Below are 14,815 nucleotides of genomic sequence, written 5' to 3'. Positions count from 1 at the left end.
GCCCGTGCAGGGGTGATGTTTGTGACAGGCACCGAGACTCGGTTCAGCCAGTTCTCCATTCCCTGTAAGCCGTCCAACAGCAAAGCTCATCAAAAGGCACTTTGTGATTTTAGGATGTTTGTTAATTACAGCAAGCACCTAGCCTTTCCATATGTGTATCTTAGGAGTGTATTTAAATGACTTTCTATTCCCAGAGCACACCAAGTGGTCCACAGAGGAGAATCCGTCCCTGGGACGAGAGACGTTTGTCTGATATTAGTACAGCCACGCCGATTCTCTTCTGGTTTCTGTTTGCATGGGATTTCTTTTTCCAGCCTTTTACTTTCAACTTACTCATATCTTTGGCTCTGAAATGTGTTTCCTGTGGGCAACCTATATTTGGGTCATGATTTTTTTATCCAGTCTGACAATCTCTGCCTTTTGATGGGATTCTTTAATCATTCACACTTGATGTTACTGTGTATGTTGTTGCGATAGTAACATCAAAAAAGTCTGTTCTTTTACTTTTTTTTTTTATGTCTTAAGTCTGTTTTGTTCCTCTGTCTCTCCTTTGCTATTTTGAATACGTGAATCCTTTGCTACGTGAATATTTAGAAAGGTGTAACTAGGCTCAAAGTGTTCCTGTAGACAGGGGAGTGGATGTGGATGTTTTTATCCACGTGCTGTTTTATCACAGCAGACATCACTTAGACTAACACCTGTCTAGCCCATTTCGCACAGTGTTGGAGAAATCAGCCCGGACGACAAGAGACAGGGATGAGGAAGCAAAACCGCTGCACGTCATGCAGACACAGGGCATTGCTTTTATTGAAGGGGGATAAAATGAAGTAGAGTGTTTCACGGAGATTGAATTTGGAGGGGCATGTGTGTGAGTTAAGGTTGTGCTCTCTCTTTGGCTAGTGAGGGGGAAAGCTGTCGACCTGAACTCTGCAGGACTGCTTATTCAAGTACGTTTAGGGACGAGAGACTCAGCCTGGGTGTTACTGGCATTTCCCCGTGGTGAGGGTGCGCTTTCTGCAGCGTGCACCCGGTGTGCACCCAGCACTGGGGCTTGTCCTTGTCTGGGCGAATGGGCTGTGAGGGCTGTCAGAAGGGTTATTTTATTGGAAAGGCTCTATCTACTCGACACCGCTAAGTCACACACATGAGTCGTCTTTTGGGCGGGTCCCCAGTCTGTGCTGAGCATCACAGGGTCCCCGCTCTGCAGAGCTGGCTGGGGCAGGGCCCGGCACTGTGTGCAGACACAAAAGTGGAGGTGGGCCAGCGGGCTGTGAGGTCGGAGTTTGCAGAGCAAGACTCATCTGATGAAGCTGCAGACGGTGACCAGCCAGACCTGGGCTGGAAACACAGCGTGTCTGAAAAGCAGTCCCCGAGAATCCGGCCCCTCAGAGTGAAGACTGCTTGAGTTACAGTGGCTTTAAAATCGTTCAACCGCTTCCTCAAACTGAAGCCCTCGAGCTTTGTAAATGCTCGACGTGGTTCAGGTGTTTACCATTTTAGTTGCCTCGGATCTAATGTAGAGAAGTGACTTTCAGGTGTTTATATTCTAAACCTGTGGGATTTTCTCTTCAAAACGAATTTTATAAAGACATTCAGAATGCCAGATCGGTAATACAGATGAATAGAGAATGTATGAGAGATCTGCTCTTGCTTTTCTTATGATTATAAAAATATGTGCTTTAAAACATTGGTCAGTGTATGTGTGTGTGTGTGTGTGTGTGTGTGTGTGTGTGTGCATGCATGCGTACTTAGTCGCTCAGTTGTGTCCGACTTTTTGTAACCCTATGGACTGTAGCCCGCCAGGCTCCTCTGTCCATGAGGATTCTCCAGGCAAGGATACTGGAGTGGATTGCCATGCCCTCCTCCAGGGGATCTTCCTGACCCAGGGATTGAAGCTGTGTCTCTATGTCTCCTGCATTGGCAGGCGGGTTCTTAACCACTAGCACCACCTGGGAAGCCCATGTATATATGTGTATATGCATAAAAGAGATTGAAAGTCACTACAGATTTTACTTACTAAGGTAACCACCTTGACATTTAGCGGCACATCTTCCAGATGTCCCTGGTACGCATACGTTAAGGACAGTTTGTATAACCAGGATCATTTTCTACTGCTGCTTTGTATTCTGGTTATTTTCACTCACTAGTGTGCCACAGACATCTTTGCCATCAGGAAGTCTCTGCTTTATTGGCTTGATTACTAACAGCCCTTCTTTCTATGGATGCGCCACACTGTAGATCCCCATTCATTACATTTGGCTTGTTTCCATTTTTCACTTTTACAGGCAAGTCTGCAATGAACCTTCTTTTCCATTCATCTTTGTAAATTTTTATGATTGTCTTCTTAGAATAAATACCCGAAAGTAGAATTTCCAGGTCAAAGTGCACGTGGATTGTAATGTTGACACATGACCAAACATCTCATTAACCATCTAACCACTTTGCTACATTGCCAGACATCTTTATTTAGTTAACAGTGAATAAGTATCAGAAAGGAGGGGGATGAGGACGTAAAGGCAATGATGTAGTTACCGTTTCAGAGCAGCCGGGCAGGAGGACACTTGAAGGCGAGTTTCCCAGGTTACAGCTGAGATGCCAGTGATCAATGGGGGTCAGCAGCTTTCTAGGGGGCTTTCAGCCTTAGAGGTGACTTATTCTCAGGATTGTAAATATCTCCTATTTCGATAGTGAAGGGGACAGGGAATTTATGGGATCTTTTGTTCTATAAACCCTTACCAAAGAGCAAATGTACATCCTGATACTAGTTCTGTAAATCCCTGGGGTTTCCTGTTGTCTTATGATTGTTAATGAATTCTCCAAGTTAAAAATGATTTTAATTTATTTGAATTTAAACTTTGTTTTTTTTAAATTCACAGAATCACAATGTTTATTTAAAGTGTTGGGGAAGTGTTTTAATATCAGAGATGTGGAGACAAAGCCTAAACTACAGAAGACCAGCAGTTAGTGTTTAGACAGTGATCTACCTGAAGAAAGGGCCCTGGAACAGGGGATGTGGACAGCAGAGTCCAGAAGGTGGAACCCTTTCATTCTAACCATCCTCACTCTTCCATGCAACTGGGGCAAAAGTTTCCCCTAGCTGGTTAAGACAGAATGTTTTATTGCAGGGAGTTCTTGGCACTTAAATCTAAGTATTTGATTACCCAAAGGTCAGGTAATTCATGTGGCACCAAAATAAACAAAGCATTTAGTTGTGGCGTTCAGAAAATATTAAGCATCTATCATGAGCCCTACCCATAATACAGGATGTCAGAGAAGGTAGGGAGGCGACCTGCCCTCAGAAATTCATGTTCAGCTCATATTCGGTTTCTATGACATTTCCTGTTTTTTTTTTTAAACAGTATCTGCTGAAGGTCAATGAAATTAAGATTAAAAAGGGAGTGGATTTACTTCAGAATCTGATCAAGTATTTTCACGCTCAATGCAAGTAAGTTCTTGGTTCTTTTCCTTCATTATCATGGTATTTCAGATGTTTCTCTCTTTACGGCAGCTTCTCGGAGATCTTTAGTATTATGCTGAGGAAAGTATGCATGTATTTTAAAAATACTAGTAAATATGTAAAAAGAGTGAAACAGTGAGGCATGCTGCAACACAGACGAGCCTTCAAAACACATAAAGTGAAAGAAGCTGGAAACAGAAGACCACAGACTGAATGAGTCCACTTACTTGAAAGATCGGGAATGGGCAGACCCCCTGAGACAGGGCTTGAGGGGAGGAGAGGAGTGGGGAATGACTTCCAGGGGGCACAGGGTTTTTTTGGGGGTAATGAAAATATTCTGTAATTAGCCAGGGCTGATGATTTCTCAACTTTGTGAATAATAAATATACTAAAACCCACTGAATTGCATGTTTTAAAAGGTTGAATTTTACAGTTTGAGAATTATATCTCAAAAACTAAAAAATAATATAAAAATCTACATTACTTTATCAAATATATTTTTTTTTTTGGTAAAGTGCCAAATTAGTTTGATTCTTGGATGTTCTTTTTGTTAAAAGAGAAGTGAGATAGTGTTAATGCAGAGTCTTAAATTAGGAGAATACTTCCATGTATTATTGATCTATAAAACAGATGATGTGCTAAGCAAAGGCGGCTGTCTGGGGAGAGAGGGAGAAACGTTCAGGTTCAGGGGTCTGCTCACGTGCTTATCTTCGCGGTGTCTGTCAGCCCTCCACACCCCGGCCTCATCTCTTGGCCTTATTATCTTTCCCGTTCCTCAGCCTGCATCTCACCATTGACGTGAACAGGCTGTGGGCTCCTTCGCTGCTGCTGTTGGGTGTGTGCTGTGTTTTAGGAGCCCCCTGAGATGCTGGAGACAGGGTGGTGTACATCCCTGGCACAGCGCCTGCTGGAGCAAGACGCAGGCAAACCCACATATAATCGGATGCTTCGCAAAGTGTTCTGAAGTACCAGAGTCTGAGAGAGAATATAACAGAAGGACCTAATTTAGATTGAGATGGAGGGCAGGGATTTCTTCTCTGTTTCGTCCTTGCTGTGGTTTCCAGCTGGCAGAGCACAGCGCCTGGCCCACAGGAGGTGTTCAGATTCTTGAGTTATCTGCAGGTCTGTCTCGGGGATGTGGATTCTGGGGTCTGAAGGACACGGAGGGGCCGGCAGGTGGGGAGCAGGGGAAGAACCTTCCAGGCAGGGGCAGGGTCTCGAGGCAGGAGGGAGGCCAGCCCACCTGAAGCCTCGTGAGTGAAGTGAAGCTGCGTGGGAAAGCTGGAGGCGGTCACAGCCTGGCGTCTTGTTCACAGCATTAGGTTCTGCCCCACACGTATGGGGAGGTGTGCAAAGTTTCAAGCAGAGGATTCGTTCAGCAAGTGTTGGTTGAGCTCCTGCTGTGTGCCGGAGGACATAGAGTGATTCAGAAGGTCCAGGTGATGCAGCAAGAAGGAAACCGAGTTCCTACCTGTGTGGACTTACCGGTGGGACAGGGCACAGCAGCTAGCCAGCCAGCAGGGGTGTGACAGTCTCCGGGAGTGGCTGTGACCTTGAGGAGGCTGCTGCAGGACGAGAGGAGAGTGGAATTGATTGGGAACGTCAGGGAGGCGTCTCCCGATCCAATCCTGCTTTCACGGGCTTGCTCTGGGTGCGGAGAAGGACCAGATGGGATGGGGTGGCTGTGCGACCACTCAGGTGGTTGTGTCCAAGGGGGGCTGGAGCCCGGGCTGCCTGGGCCTGGGGATGTGTGAGTGGTGTGGAAATCTCTCGACGGTGTTGTTCCTACATGTGTCCACATGCCTTTCCCTTAACGGGCCATGTCCCGCTCTGATACCCTTTGCCCTGCTGTCCCCTTTGCCTGGAACGCCTTTCTGTTCCTTCTGTGCCTTCCCCCAGCCTCTGGTCCTGTGAGACCCGGCTCGGGTGTAGCTGCCACTGTAAGGACGTCCGCCCGCCCCACCTGCGCATGGCTCTTCCCTCTTGTCACCATGGCGCTGCCTGCGCATGCCCACGATGGCGCCTTTCACGTGTAGTGTCTCCCGCCCAGCTGTATCCTCTGCAGAGATGTCCTCCGTGACATTTATGTTTTCACCTTTGGCCACGTCGCGTTTCCCTAGCCCAGTTTGCAGTGGTGAATTGCACTGAATTGGGTGGAGCCGGGCTTCGGAATTCTTAACGCGCCTCTGGTCATGTTGTGTTTCTGAAGTCGAGGCCCAGCAGCAAAGGGAGATGTGTCGTGTGGTTCATCCTGGGTTAAAAGAAGAGCTCTCGGCGTGGAGTTCAGAAAATAGGAAGACCCTCGGTTTGTAGAATTTGTAAGATGAATTCTTTTACAGAAACTCAAAATGCTATGTGATGATCATACAAGTTACTTCTTCAGTCTTCTCCTTGTAACCTTATGTGAGGCCATTTAGGAAGTGGGTTGCTTCCTTGCTGATATTTTATTTTTGAAGAAGTTATTCTGGGGTTTCCTTTTTTATTTTTTTCCTTTATTTTGCCCAAACTAATCAGTTGGTTAGCAACAGACCACTTGTGGAAAAGTGAACGAGTTGGCCTTTTATGGGCATGAGCTCAGTAACTTTTAAAAATGATGAGTCTTCCATTACTTCCTTTTTGGATGGAGCTTGTGTGTGTGTGTGTGTGTGTGTGTGCACATGTATATACTGCATGCTCTTCGAATCGTTTGAGAAGCTTTGACTTTTCAAATGCATGTTTGGAGGGCATAAAACGTGGAGCTTGAGTGATTCAGCCATTGGATGAAGGAGCCCGTGGCCACACACGTGTTTATCCGCCGGGCAGTTCCCACGTGTCTCCATTTCACACTCTCCGTCTCCGCGTCGTGAGCATGGCCCAGCCTGGCGAGCGCAGTGACCCCAGAGCAGAGGCAGCCTGCTCAGAAGGGGCAGCTGGTCTCTGCAGGTGCCCAGAGGCCTCGTGGTGAAGCCTAGATTCCCTGGAAGCATACTTGCGTGTTCTTCCTGAGAACTGCTTAGACAGACTTTACTCTTCTTCCTTTTTGCTTTCTCCAGAAGCCTTCTTGAAGAGTATCTTCTTCTTCATCTTCAGTTGCTCAGATGCGTCCAACTCTTTGCGACCCCATGGACTGTAGCCCACCAGGCTCCTCTGTCCATGGGATTCTCTGGGCAGGAATACTGGAGTGGGTTGCCATCTCCTCCTCCAGGGAATCTTCCCAACCCAGGGATCAGACTCTGTTCTCCTGCATTTCCAGGCAGATGCTTTACCACTGAGCCACCTGAGAAGCTGATCGTCTTATAAACTTATGATCTATGCCTTTTATATCATGTAAGGAAAGAACTTGCATCTCCAGTTCCTAGAAGAGCCTGGACAGTGTCTTACTAGCCTTTGCTGCTGAAGACTGAGGCTCCTGTTCTCTAGTGGAATCTAAAACCAGGCAGTCTTTAAAACAAAAACGTTCTAGACAGTGGTGATGAGCGCTGCAGTGACTCGTTCTTTGTACCTGCTGGGAACCTCTGTGACCAGTGGCAGCTGATGTCCTTGGTGTTGCAGATGGAATAAGACCTTCTCTGGTGCCCGGGAGAAGTTCCCTCCAGGAGAGAGAGGGCCAGAGGCCACCAGCTGTGCGGGGGTGCTGGTGGGAAGGCTTAGGAGGGGGAGGCCGCCCTGCTTGTTGGGCACATGAAGGTTAAATTTCAGTGGGGGTATTATAAAGCCTGGCGAATTTGATCAGGTAGGCTAGAAAACAAATAAAGAGCAAAATTTGGTATTTGGTAGTATGGGCTGCCATCTCTGGGGTCGCACAGAGTCGGACACGACTGATGTGACTTAGCAGCAGTATGGATAATACTGTGGAAGCCCAGGAAAGCTCTGACAGGCTCAACCAAAGAAAACTGCCTGGGAGTTTGTACTTAGGCTTGAAGTGACAGCAGTTGATAAAAAGGCGCCTTGTTTTGAAGCATTCCCCCTAAGGGCAGAGAAGATAGACACAACACACATGCCTCAATAAGGATTGGTGCACAAAAGATAGGAGTTTTGAAAATCAGGGGGAAGAGCTTTCTAGGTAGATGGTCAACGAAATCTTAAGTCTGGATCATTCTTGCAAGCACAGGGCCCAGTGTTGCAATGCGGACGGTATCTGTGATGAGAAATACTTCTCTGGGCACCTGACTCCACTGCGGGGTGCACCGGGGACCGTTGCCAGGCTCGGAGGTTCCAGGGCCAAGCACCTGCTGCCCCATGCCGGGAGCAGGACCCTTTCTGGGCCAATCCCCTGTGATGTCTCTCCCCCTCCCTAAACTAGTGTGTGTTCAACTTCCCTTCCCTTTCTGCCTCCCTCTCTCCCTCCCCACCCCCCACCCCGCAACCATCACCTCTCGCCTTCACCTATTTTACAAGAATTTGAATTGATTAGTGGAATAGTTATACAAGAAAAAAATAAAACTCAGACAAAACATCAGAACCAACTGAGTTCATGACAAGAGGGAGATGTTTGCCCTCTCGTTCCTGTGTTTGTGCTTCCCAGTTTCCTTTTCAGTTTAAAATTGCTGCTCTGGGTCGGGCATTGTGCTCAGAGTGGAAACACAGGGACGTGCAAGACATGGCATTTCTGCCCTGGCAGTGGAAACAGACACGTGGAAAAGTCATTATAACCCGGACACAATTGCTCTACCAGAAGCATGTTCTATATTTAGGGGGAAAAAAAAACAAGTTCGGCAAAATACAGGAATGAGAATGTAAAGTGAAATTACGCAAATATCTAAAGATTAAAGTAAGAAACGCTGATAGCCTAGCCTCTTTCCTAATAACCAGCTCGTCATGGTTTGTGGCCCGCATGCCATGTGTGTGTTTCCCCCTTCCTTCCTTCCTCCTCCCTCCTTGGAGTTATTGTACTAAGTGCCATTCAGTGTTGTTTCTACAACCCCTCCTATTAATTGCAAACTTGATAAGGGAAATTCCCACAGGACTGTTGCTGAGTTTAAAAGAAAGAAACGTGTGAACCCCAGGTCACTTTTTGAAGATAGTCTCCTTGGTACCCAGTAAACCCGGCAGAAGTTAGAGACACCTTCCTTCCTTCATTAATTTCTTCCTTCAACAAATATCGTGCACTTGAGATGTGCCAGGCTTTGCGGATACTGTGTCCTCACTCTCCCAGAACTTCGGATCTGATGGGGGAACTATGTTTTAAACTGTTACCCCAATGAACACATAACGGCAGTTGTGGCAAGTGTTTCGAAGCCAGAGACAGGATCTCTGAGAGAATCTGGTGAGGAGACCTCTTTGAAGGGAGGGGAGTGTGGCACACCTTGCTGATGAGACCGTATTTTTAGCTGAAAACTTGGAGAGTGAGTGGGAACCAGCAGGTAAACCAGAAGGCAAACTGCAGGGCCTCCTCAGAGGGAAGAACAGTCTGCACAAAGGGCCTGAGGCAGAGATGACTGGGTGGCCATGGAGGCGTAGGAAGAAGTGAATAAGGGGCAAGGAGGGTGGACTGAAGCTTGGAGGTGGGTGCTTTAGGCCTTGTTACAGGTTTTGAACCCTCGCCTGAGTTCCCGGAAGCCTCTGCTGCCCCTCAAATGGGCTCAGAGGCCGAGCTGCAGAAAAAAACTCGTCCAGCCTCCATTCTCATTCCTGAATCGCTTGTTATAAGTGACTTTATGAGCCCTGGGTTCTGAGCGTTAAAAATGTTCCTTTTGATATTCATTCTCAAGTTCTCTGACCACGTCTCCCTGCTCTGCACACACGGCCATCCGTGTGCATTTAAGCCAGCTTGCTTTTTATCTTTGTCCTTTGTCTTTTCCACTTAGCTGTGGCCTGTTAAGGAGCCTAATTTAGTGTCTTATTCTTACATTCACCCTGTGCTTCTCTGGCCTCAGACTCTTTTAGTTCTGAACCCGAGCCTCTGCTGCGATTTGTCGGGAGAGTCCTGTTTTCCCACTATAAACTGAGAATTTAGGGTTCGTTTTATATGAAACGGTAGCATTTCAACCTTTTCTGCTCTGTTCGTCGCTGGATAAGTAGCTCTTAGCGCCTAGGCACATAGACTCTTGTTATTCAGATGGTTGTTTCTCTAGCTAGTGCTCTGTGGTTCCCCTACCTTGGTGTCCAGACTCTGCCTGCGTGGCATCAGCAAGTGGCTGGTGACCATCTGAATCTTCCAGGAAAAATCACAGACACACAGAGACATAAGACTCCGGCTTATTGCCAGAGAAGGCAATGGCATCCTACTCCAGTACTCTTGCCTGGAAAATCCCATGGGCGGAGGAGCCTGGTAGGCTGCAGTCCATGGGGTCACTAAGAGTCGGACACGACTGAGTGACTTTACTTTCACTTTTCACTTTCATGCATTGGAGAAGGAAATGGCAACCCACTCCAGTGTTCTTGCCTGGAGAATCTCAGGGATGGGGGAGCCTGGTGGGCTGCCGTCTATGGGGTCACACAGAGTCGGATACGACTAAAGTGACTGAGCAGCAGCAGCAGGCTTATTGTGGTTCCTTCTCAATTCATTGCTCATAGTTTTGAACATCACTTTGTTCATGGTTTGCCTGATATTTTAAGGTTTGGTTCCTAGGTTCCTAGTCCTTCCCCCCCCAGGAATTACATCATGATCTCAGCCATTTCCTTTAAAGAAGTCTTTTTTCTCCATCTAACAAAATTGTTTTCTCTTTTATGAAACACAGCCAATGCTCTTTTTTCCTCCTAGTTTTTTCCAGGATGGACTGAAAGCAGTTGAAAGCCTCAAACCTTCCATTGAAACACTTTCCACAGACCTTCACACAGTAAGTAACTTCCCTCCCACGTGAGTGTCGTAAGTATGCACTATGCACTTGGATTTAAACATTGATCCCGTGTGATCTCGTGTTTGTATGCTGCACTGCCCAGAACGTGACTGCCCTGGAGCACCCCCACGGAGCTTGGGGAACAGGGTTCCCACTCTATCCTCCGTCTTGGTTTGGGAGGGAAGGTTGCAGTTGTTGAGAAATGACCATGAGCTCCACCATCTCGCTGCACCTCAGCCGTACTTTCTCTGCTTTGTTATGTTTTTTAAAGATCAAACAGGCCCAGGACGAAGAGAGAAGGCAGTTGATACAGCTCCGAGATATTCTGAAATCGGCATTACAGGTTGAACAGAAAGAGGTGAGGGGATTTAAGTTTGAAAAACCTTTCATCCCTTAGTCTCGGGGGCTCTAGGACCGAAGAGGTGAGATCCAGGTCTCTGGGTGCTCCTTCACTCCGGGGTTGTATTGGACAGCATGAAAATATGTAGTTTGTTTTTTGAGTTGGTTTTATAAAACCATCTTTTAAAATACGCTTATTTCGTGGAGGAAACATTACCATAAGCCTTGCCTTAATGGCAGCATTTCAACAATTGCTGCTCCGTCTATCTTACCATCTCTTCACTTAGACACTCGTTGTTCATATCAATTACTGTTGATTCGCTCCCTGGGGCTCTGTGGTTCCTCTGCCCTGATGTCCATGGGCCCTGCCTGTGTGGCATCAACAGGTGACTGGTGACCATCTGAATCTTCCAGCCCAGAGATGATGTTCCATAAAATGGGAGGAGCTTAATTTTTTGCTTTCTGATGGGTAGAAACCTTGGTTTCTTACATCATCTCTTTCATATAATTATTCCTTCTTTGTGTACTAACACATTTGCAGTGATCATTTGTATGTGGGGAGCTTAGTAGAAAAACCATTAAAAGGTACATTTTAAAGTGATTTCATATGTTTGCTACAGTGCAGATATTATAATGTGAAATTTAATGCAAACACACATCCTTGTCGATGAAATTAAGTGAATTTCAATTGTCAGTGAAATCAGTCATCTATTAAATGACAGCAGAGTATAAAGTTCACTGCTAGCATTTTGGCATGCTCTATTTTGTTTGAAGTTCTTGTACTATAACTGAATATTGTTGTTTTTCTCCCGAATGCATTTACCTTTTGTGACCGAAGTCTAGGAGAGTAAGTAGTTCAGTATTTTTAATAAATCGTAGAACTTTGCATGCTTTCTTCATGAACTTCAAAAAATAGATATTTCTTCCGAGAAGTGTCTAGTAGCAATTTTTATTTTTGTGCTTCCTCTTCCACAAGAGCTATGGGTTTTATTTAAGACCAAAGAATTTGAATGCATAACTGTTAGTGAAATGGAAGTTTTCCAAATTTCCAGTTTAGCCTTTGGGGGTCACTCCTTTGTAAAGGTGAAACTGCTGGCCCCCTCCCCTTCCATTGCATCACTGAGTTCTGCCTGTCTTCTGAAGCACCTCGATGCCTGCCTCGGGAGCAGGGGTCGCCTCTGTTCCCCCCAGCCCCAGTGATCTGTATTGCACATTCTGTTTGAGTGACTTTAAAAAAAAATGACAGCATATATATTTGGGGGCTTGTTGGCTGTGTCCTCAAGTGTACAGATGCTTTTTTCTCCAGCTGGACCTCAAGTGGGCAGAGGAGGCCTTCCAGCCTTCTGTGCCCGGCCAGCCATCGCGTCATCGCACCATATTGCTCCTTGTAGGCTCTTGGTAAACACAGGTCAGCTGAATGAAAGGTTGGCAGATTGAGGTCGGATGTAGTGCTGGAAATTTCTCATAGCCTGGTGACTTCCTCCAGGGCTAGAGAAATCTAGGTCCTGATATTCCCAAACATGGAATATAAACAGCAAAAGGCAGGAGGGGGGGGGTGCGGGGGAAGAGCTTGGAGTATGGAGACTACAGTGGCCTGATTGTAACCAGAGGAGATGGCATTGATGTAGGAGCCACCGGCCCCAGAGAACTCAAAGAGGATCCCTGAAGAAGGGTCAGACCTGTGAAGCAAAACTCAGGTTTAAAATCCCGGAGAGCAGGTGCTGGGGTTCAGTAGCCTTCTGGGCACAGAGAGGGAGGCCTGTGTTTGCTTTGGCTGGCTGGGAAGAGGAGGTTATTTATAGCTCTGCAGAAAAGTGTAACAAACTTACCAGCACAGACCAGAAGTCTTTAATGGCTTGCTGTTTTCGTTTTTTTGTTGACCAGCCTGTCTGCCCCAGATGCGCACAGGGGTCAGTTGAACCTTCTTGACCAGCTCCTCTGGCTTTACACCCAAAGATGGAACCCACCCATCCACTGGCTGTGAATGTGTTGTCTTTTTTGTGTCTCACACTCTGTGTTGCTTTTTGATGATGATATTTCATCAGCTGGACATTCTGTGAATACACTGCAAGTAGTTAAAAAAAAAAGTGTGTAAGTTAAATTTGATCTATTTTAAAATGATTTTTTAATTGAGGTCCCTGCAGTTACAAGAATTGAACATTTGGGCGTTACTGTTGTTTAGTTCTCATTGCTTCTTTTTGGATTCTCTCCTGTGACGCAGAAAAATGAAGGTGTTGATGGGTTTTATTCAGTGTTTTAAAAATTCTAAATCTCCATGATTATAGTTCATAAAAATTAGGTAACATGCCCCAAAGAAACTGCATTGTTGGTTGGTAGGACTTACCCTCTGTGTCCTACCTGCTTCACTTCTCAGGATTTTCCAGGCACTTATCAAGTGTGACTAGTAATGAGGCCTTACAACAGCATGGCAGGCAGGTAGTGTTAACCCATATTCACAGCTTGAGTCTGAGAAATGCAGTTGCTGGAGTGAACTCAGGTTTGAGCCCTGGTCTCTTCCACTGCAGGGCTCTTCTCTTTCCAGCTATATTATGTGACTTTAATAATATCTCTGTCAGATAGTATCTTTTAAGAAGCTACTCAGAGGGAATTCTCTGGCGGTCCAGTGGTTAGGACTTGGTGCTTTCACTGCCAGGGCTCAGGTTCAATCCCTCGTTGCTGCTGCTGCTAAGTCACTTCAGTCGTGTCCAACTCTGTGCCACCCCAGAGATGGCAGCCCACCAGGCTCCCCCATCCCTGGGATTCTCCAGGCAAGAACACTGGAGTGGGTTGCCATTTCCTTCTCCAGTGCATGAAAGTGAAAAGTGAAAGGAAAGTCGCTCAGTCGTGTCCGACGCTCAGCGACCCCATGGACTGCAGCCTTCCAGGCTCTTCCATCCATGAGATTTTCCAGGCAAGAGTACTGGAGTGGGGTGCCATTGCCTTCTCTGCAGTCCCTCGTTGGGTAACTAAAATCCCACAAGCTGTGTGGCAATGGCCAAAAACAAGTGCTGCTAACAGGGAGCAGGTGATAAGAGATGTTCGCAGACCACAGCTTAGTGCTCACTTAGCAGAGCCCTGCCCTGGTGTGTCCATGCACACGTGTCCAGGGACATGCCTGGGGAAGATGGGGGCAGTTGGACATCACACCCATCCCTTGGCAGAGAGACTTAAAGCCTCCAATCCGCTCATCATGACAGTTGTCTGAACATAGACTTTCTGAGAGGCAGATGGATAAAACGTAAAAGTGTTTGTGATGTTCTAGATTCCTAGGGAGCTCAGGGATATTTATTGGGGGGGGGTGTGTATCTCTCCCCCTGATACTTCTGGGGGGGGTGTGTGTGTAAAATAATATGCAGCATCCTCCTTCTCCCAAGGCCTTCCCAGGTGGTGCAGTGGTAAAGAATCAGCCTGCCAGTGCAGGAGACTCATGAGGTGTGGGATTGATTCCTGGGTCAGGAAGATCCCCTGGAGTAGGAAGTGGCAACCCACTCCAGTGTTCTTGCCTGCAAAGTCCCATGGACAGAGAAGCCTAGTGGGCCACAGTCCATGGGTTGCAAAGAGTCAGACACGACTGAGCAACTATGCACAGGTCATGTCCCTACTCCATTCCTGAAGATTTCAGATATGGAGTCTACTATTCATCTGGGTGGTTTCTATCTCTGCAGACTCCATTGGCTAACCCTTCATAAGGCCACACAAAACTGAAGATTTGGTTGGTGCCTGGGATCTGGGAATTTTTCTGGGTGTCACAGAACAGAGGGTATATGGGTATTGATAGAATTTTATGAGCGCTTTCTGAAGGTCTATGAAATGCCTACATAACCTGTGTGCTTCAGACTACAAACCATCTCCACGGGGAGGCTCACTCAGTCGGGTCTTAGGTCGTCCTTGGCCCTCCTGGGGAAGCATGGGTACGTTGGAGAGTCTTCCAGAGTCTGGGCAGTGTGGACGCCCCGGCCAGTTGTCCATGTTGTTAGGTGATGGATCTCCTTAGAATGAAAGGCTCTTGTCCCTTGATGTACATTCCATTCAGCTGAAATTTTGGTTATATGAAAGGGCCAGTTTTACTTCCTTCCCTTGATCACATGTCGTATAAATAGGTAAAGAAAGGGTGTTTTTTTGTTGGGTCACAATAGAAGTCACCTGGAAGGTGTTGAAATAGTTCTAAAGCAGGTTCAGTTTTATGTTAGCGGGATTATATTCCTCTTACAAATTTTAAATTTTATAGTTTCAGATTTGCTTGCACTTTTAAATTGATTCA

At 46.6% G+C, this 14,815-nt stretch overlaps 1 protein-coding gene across 11 annotated transcripts in view; it reads left to right on the top strand.

The window, feature by feature from the left end:
• The window catches only part of ASAP2 (ArfGAP with SH3 domain, ankyrin repeat and PH domain 2), a 158,284-nt gene that overhangs the window by 90,963 nt on the left and 52,506 nt on the right, over window positions 1–14,815 (top strand). For all 11 annotated transcript variants that reach the window (XM_025261575.3, XM_025261573.3, XM_044926268.2 and 8 more), the window contains 3 exons: window positions 3,360–3,445; window positions 10,140–10,215; window positions 10,487–10,573. In XM_025261575.3, the coding sequence (XP_025117360.1) occupies window positions 3,360–3,445; window positions 10,140–10,215; window positions 10,487–10,573 (249 nt within the window). The remainder of the gene's footprint in view (window positions 1–3,359; window positions 3,446–10,139; window positions 10,216–10,486; window positions 10,574–14,815) is intronic.

Source organism: Bubalus bubalis, chromosome 12, assembly GCF_019923935.1.
Source record: "Bubalus bubalis isolate 160015118507 breed Murrah chromosome 12, NDDB_SH_1, whole genome shotgun sequence".
Taxonomy (NCBI): domain Eukaryota; kingdom Metazoa; phylum Chordata; class Mammalia; order Artiodactyla; family Bovidae; genus Bubalus; species Bubalus bubalis.
Note: the sequence above shows the minus strand (reverse complement) of the source record. Positions and strands in the feature narration are given on the sequence as shown.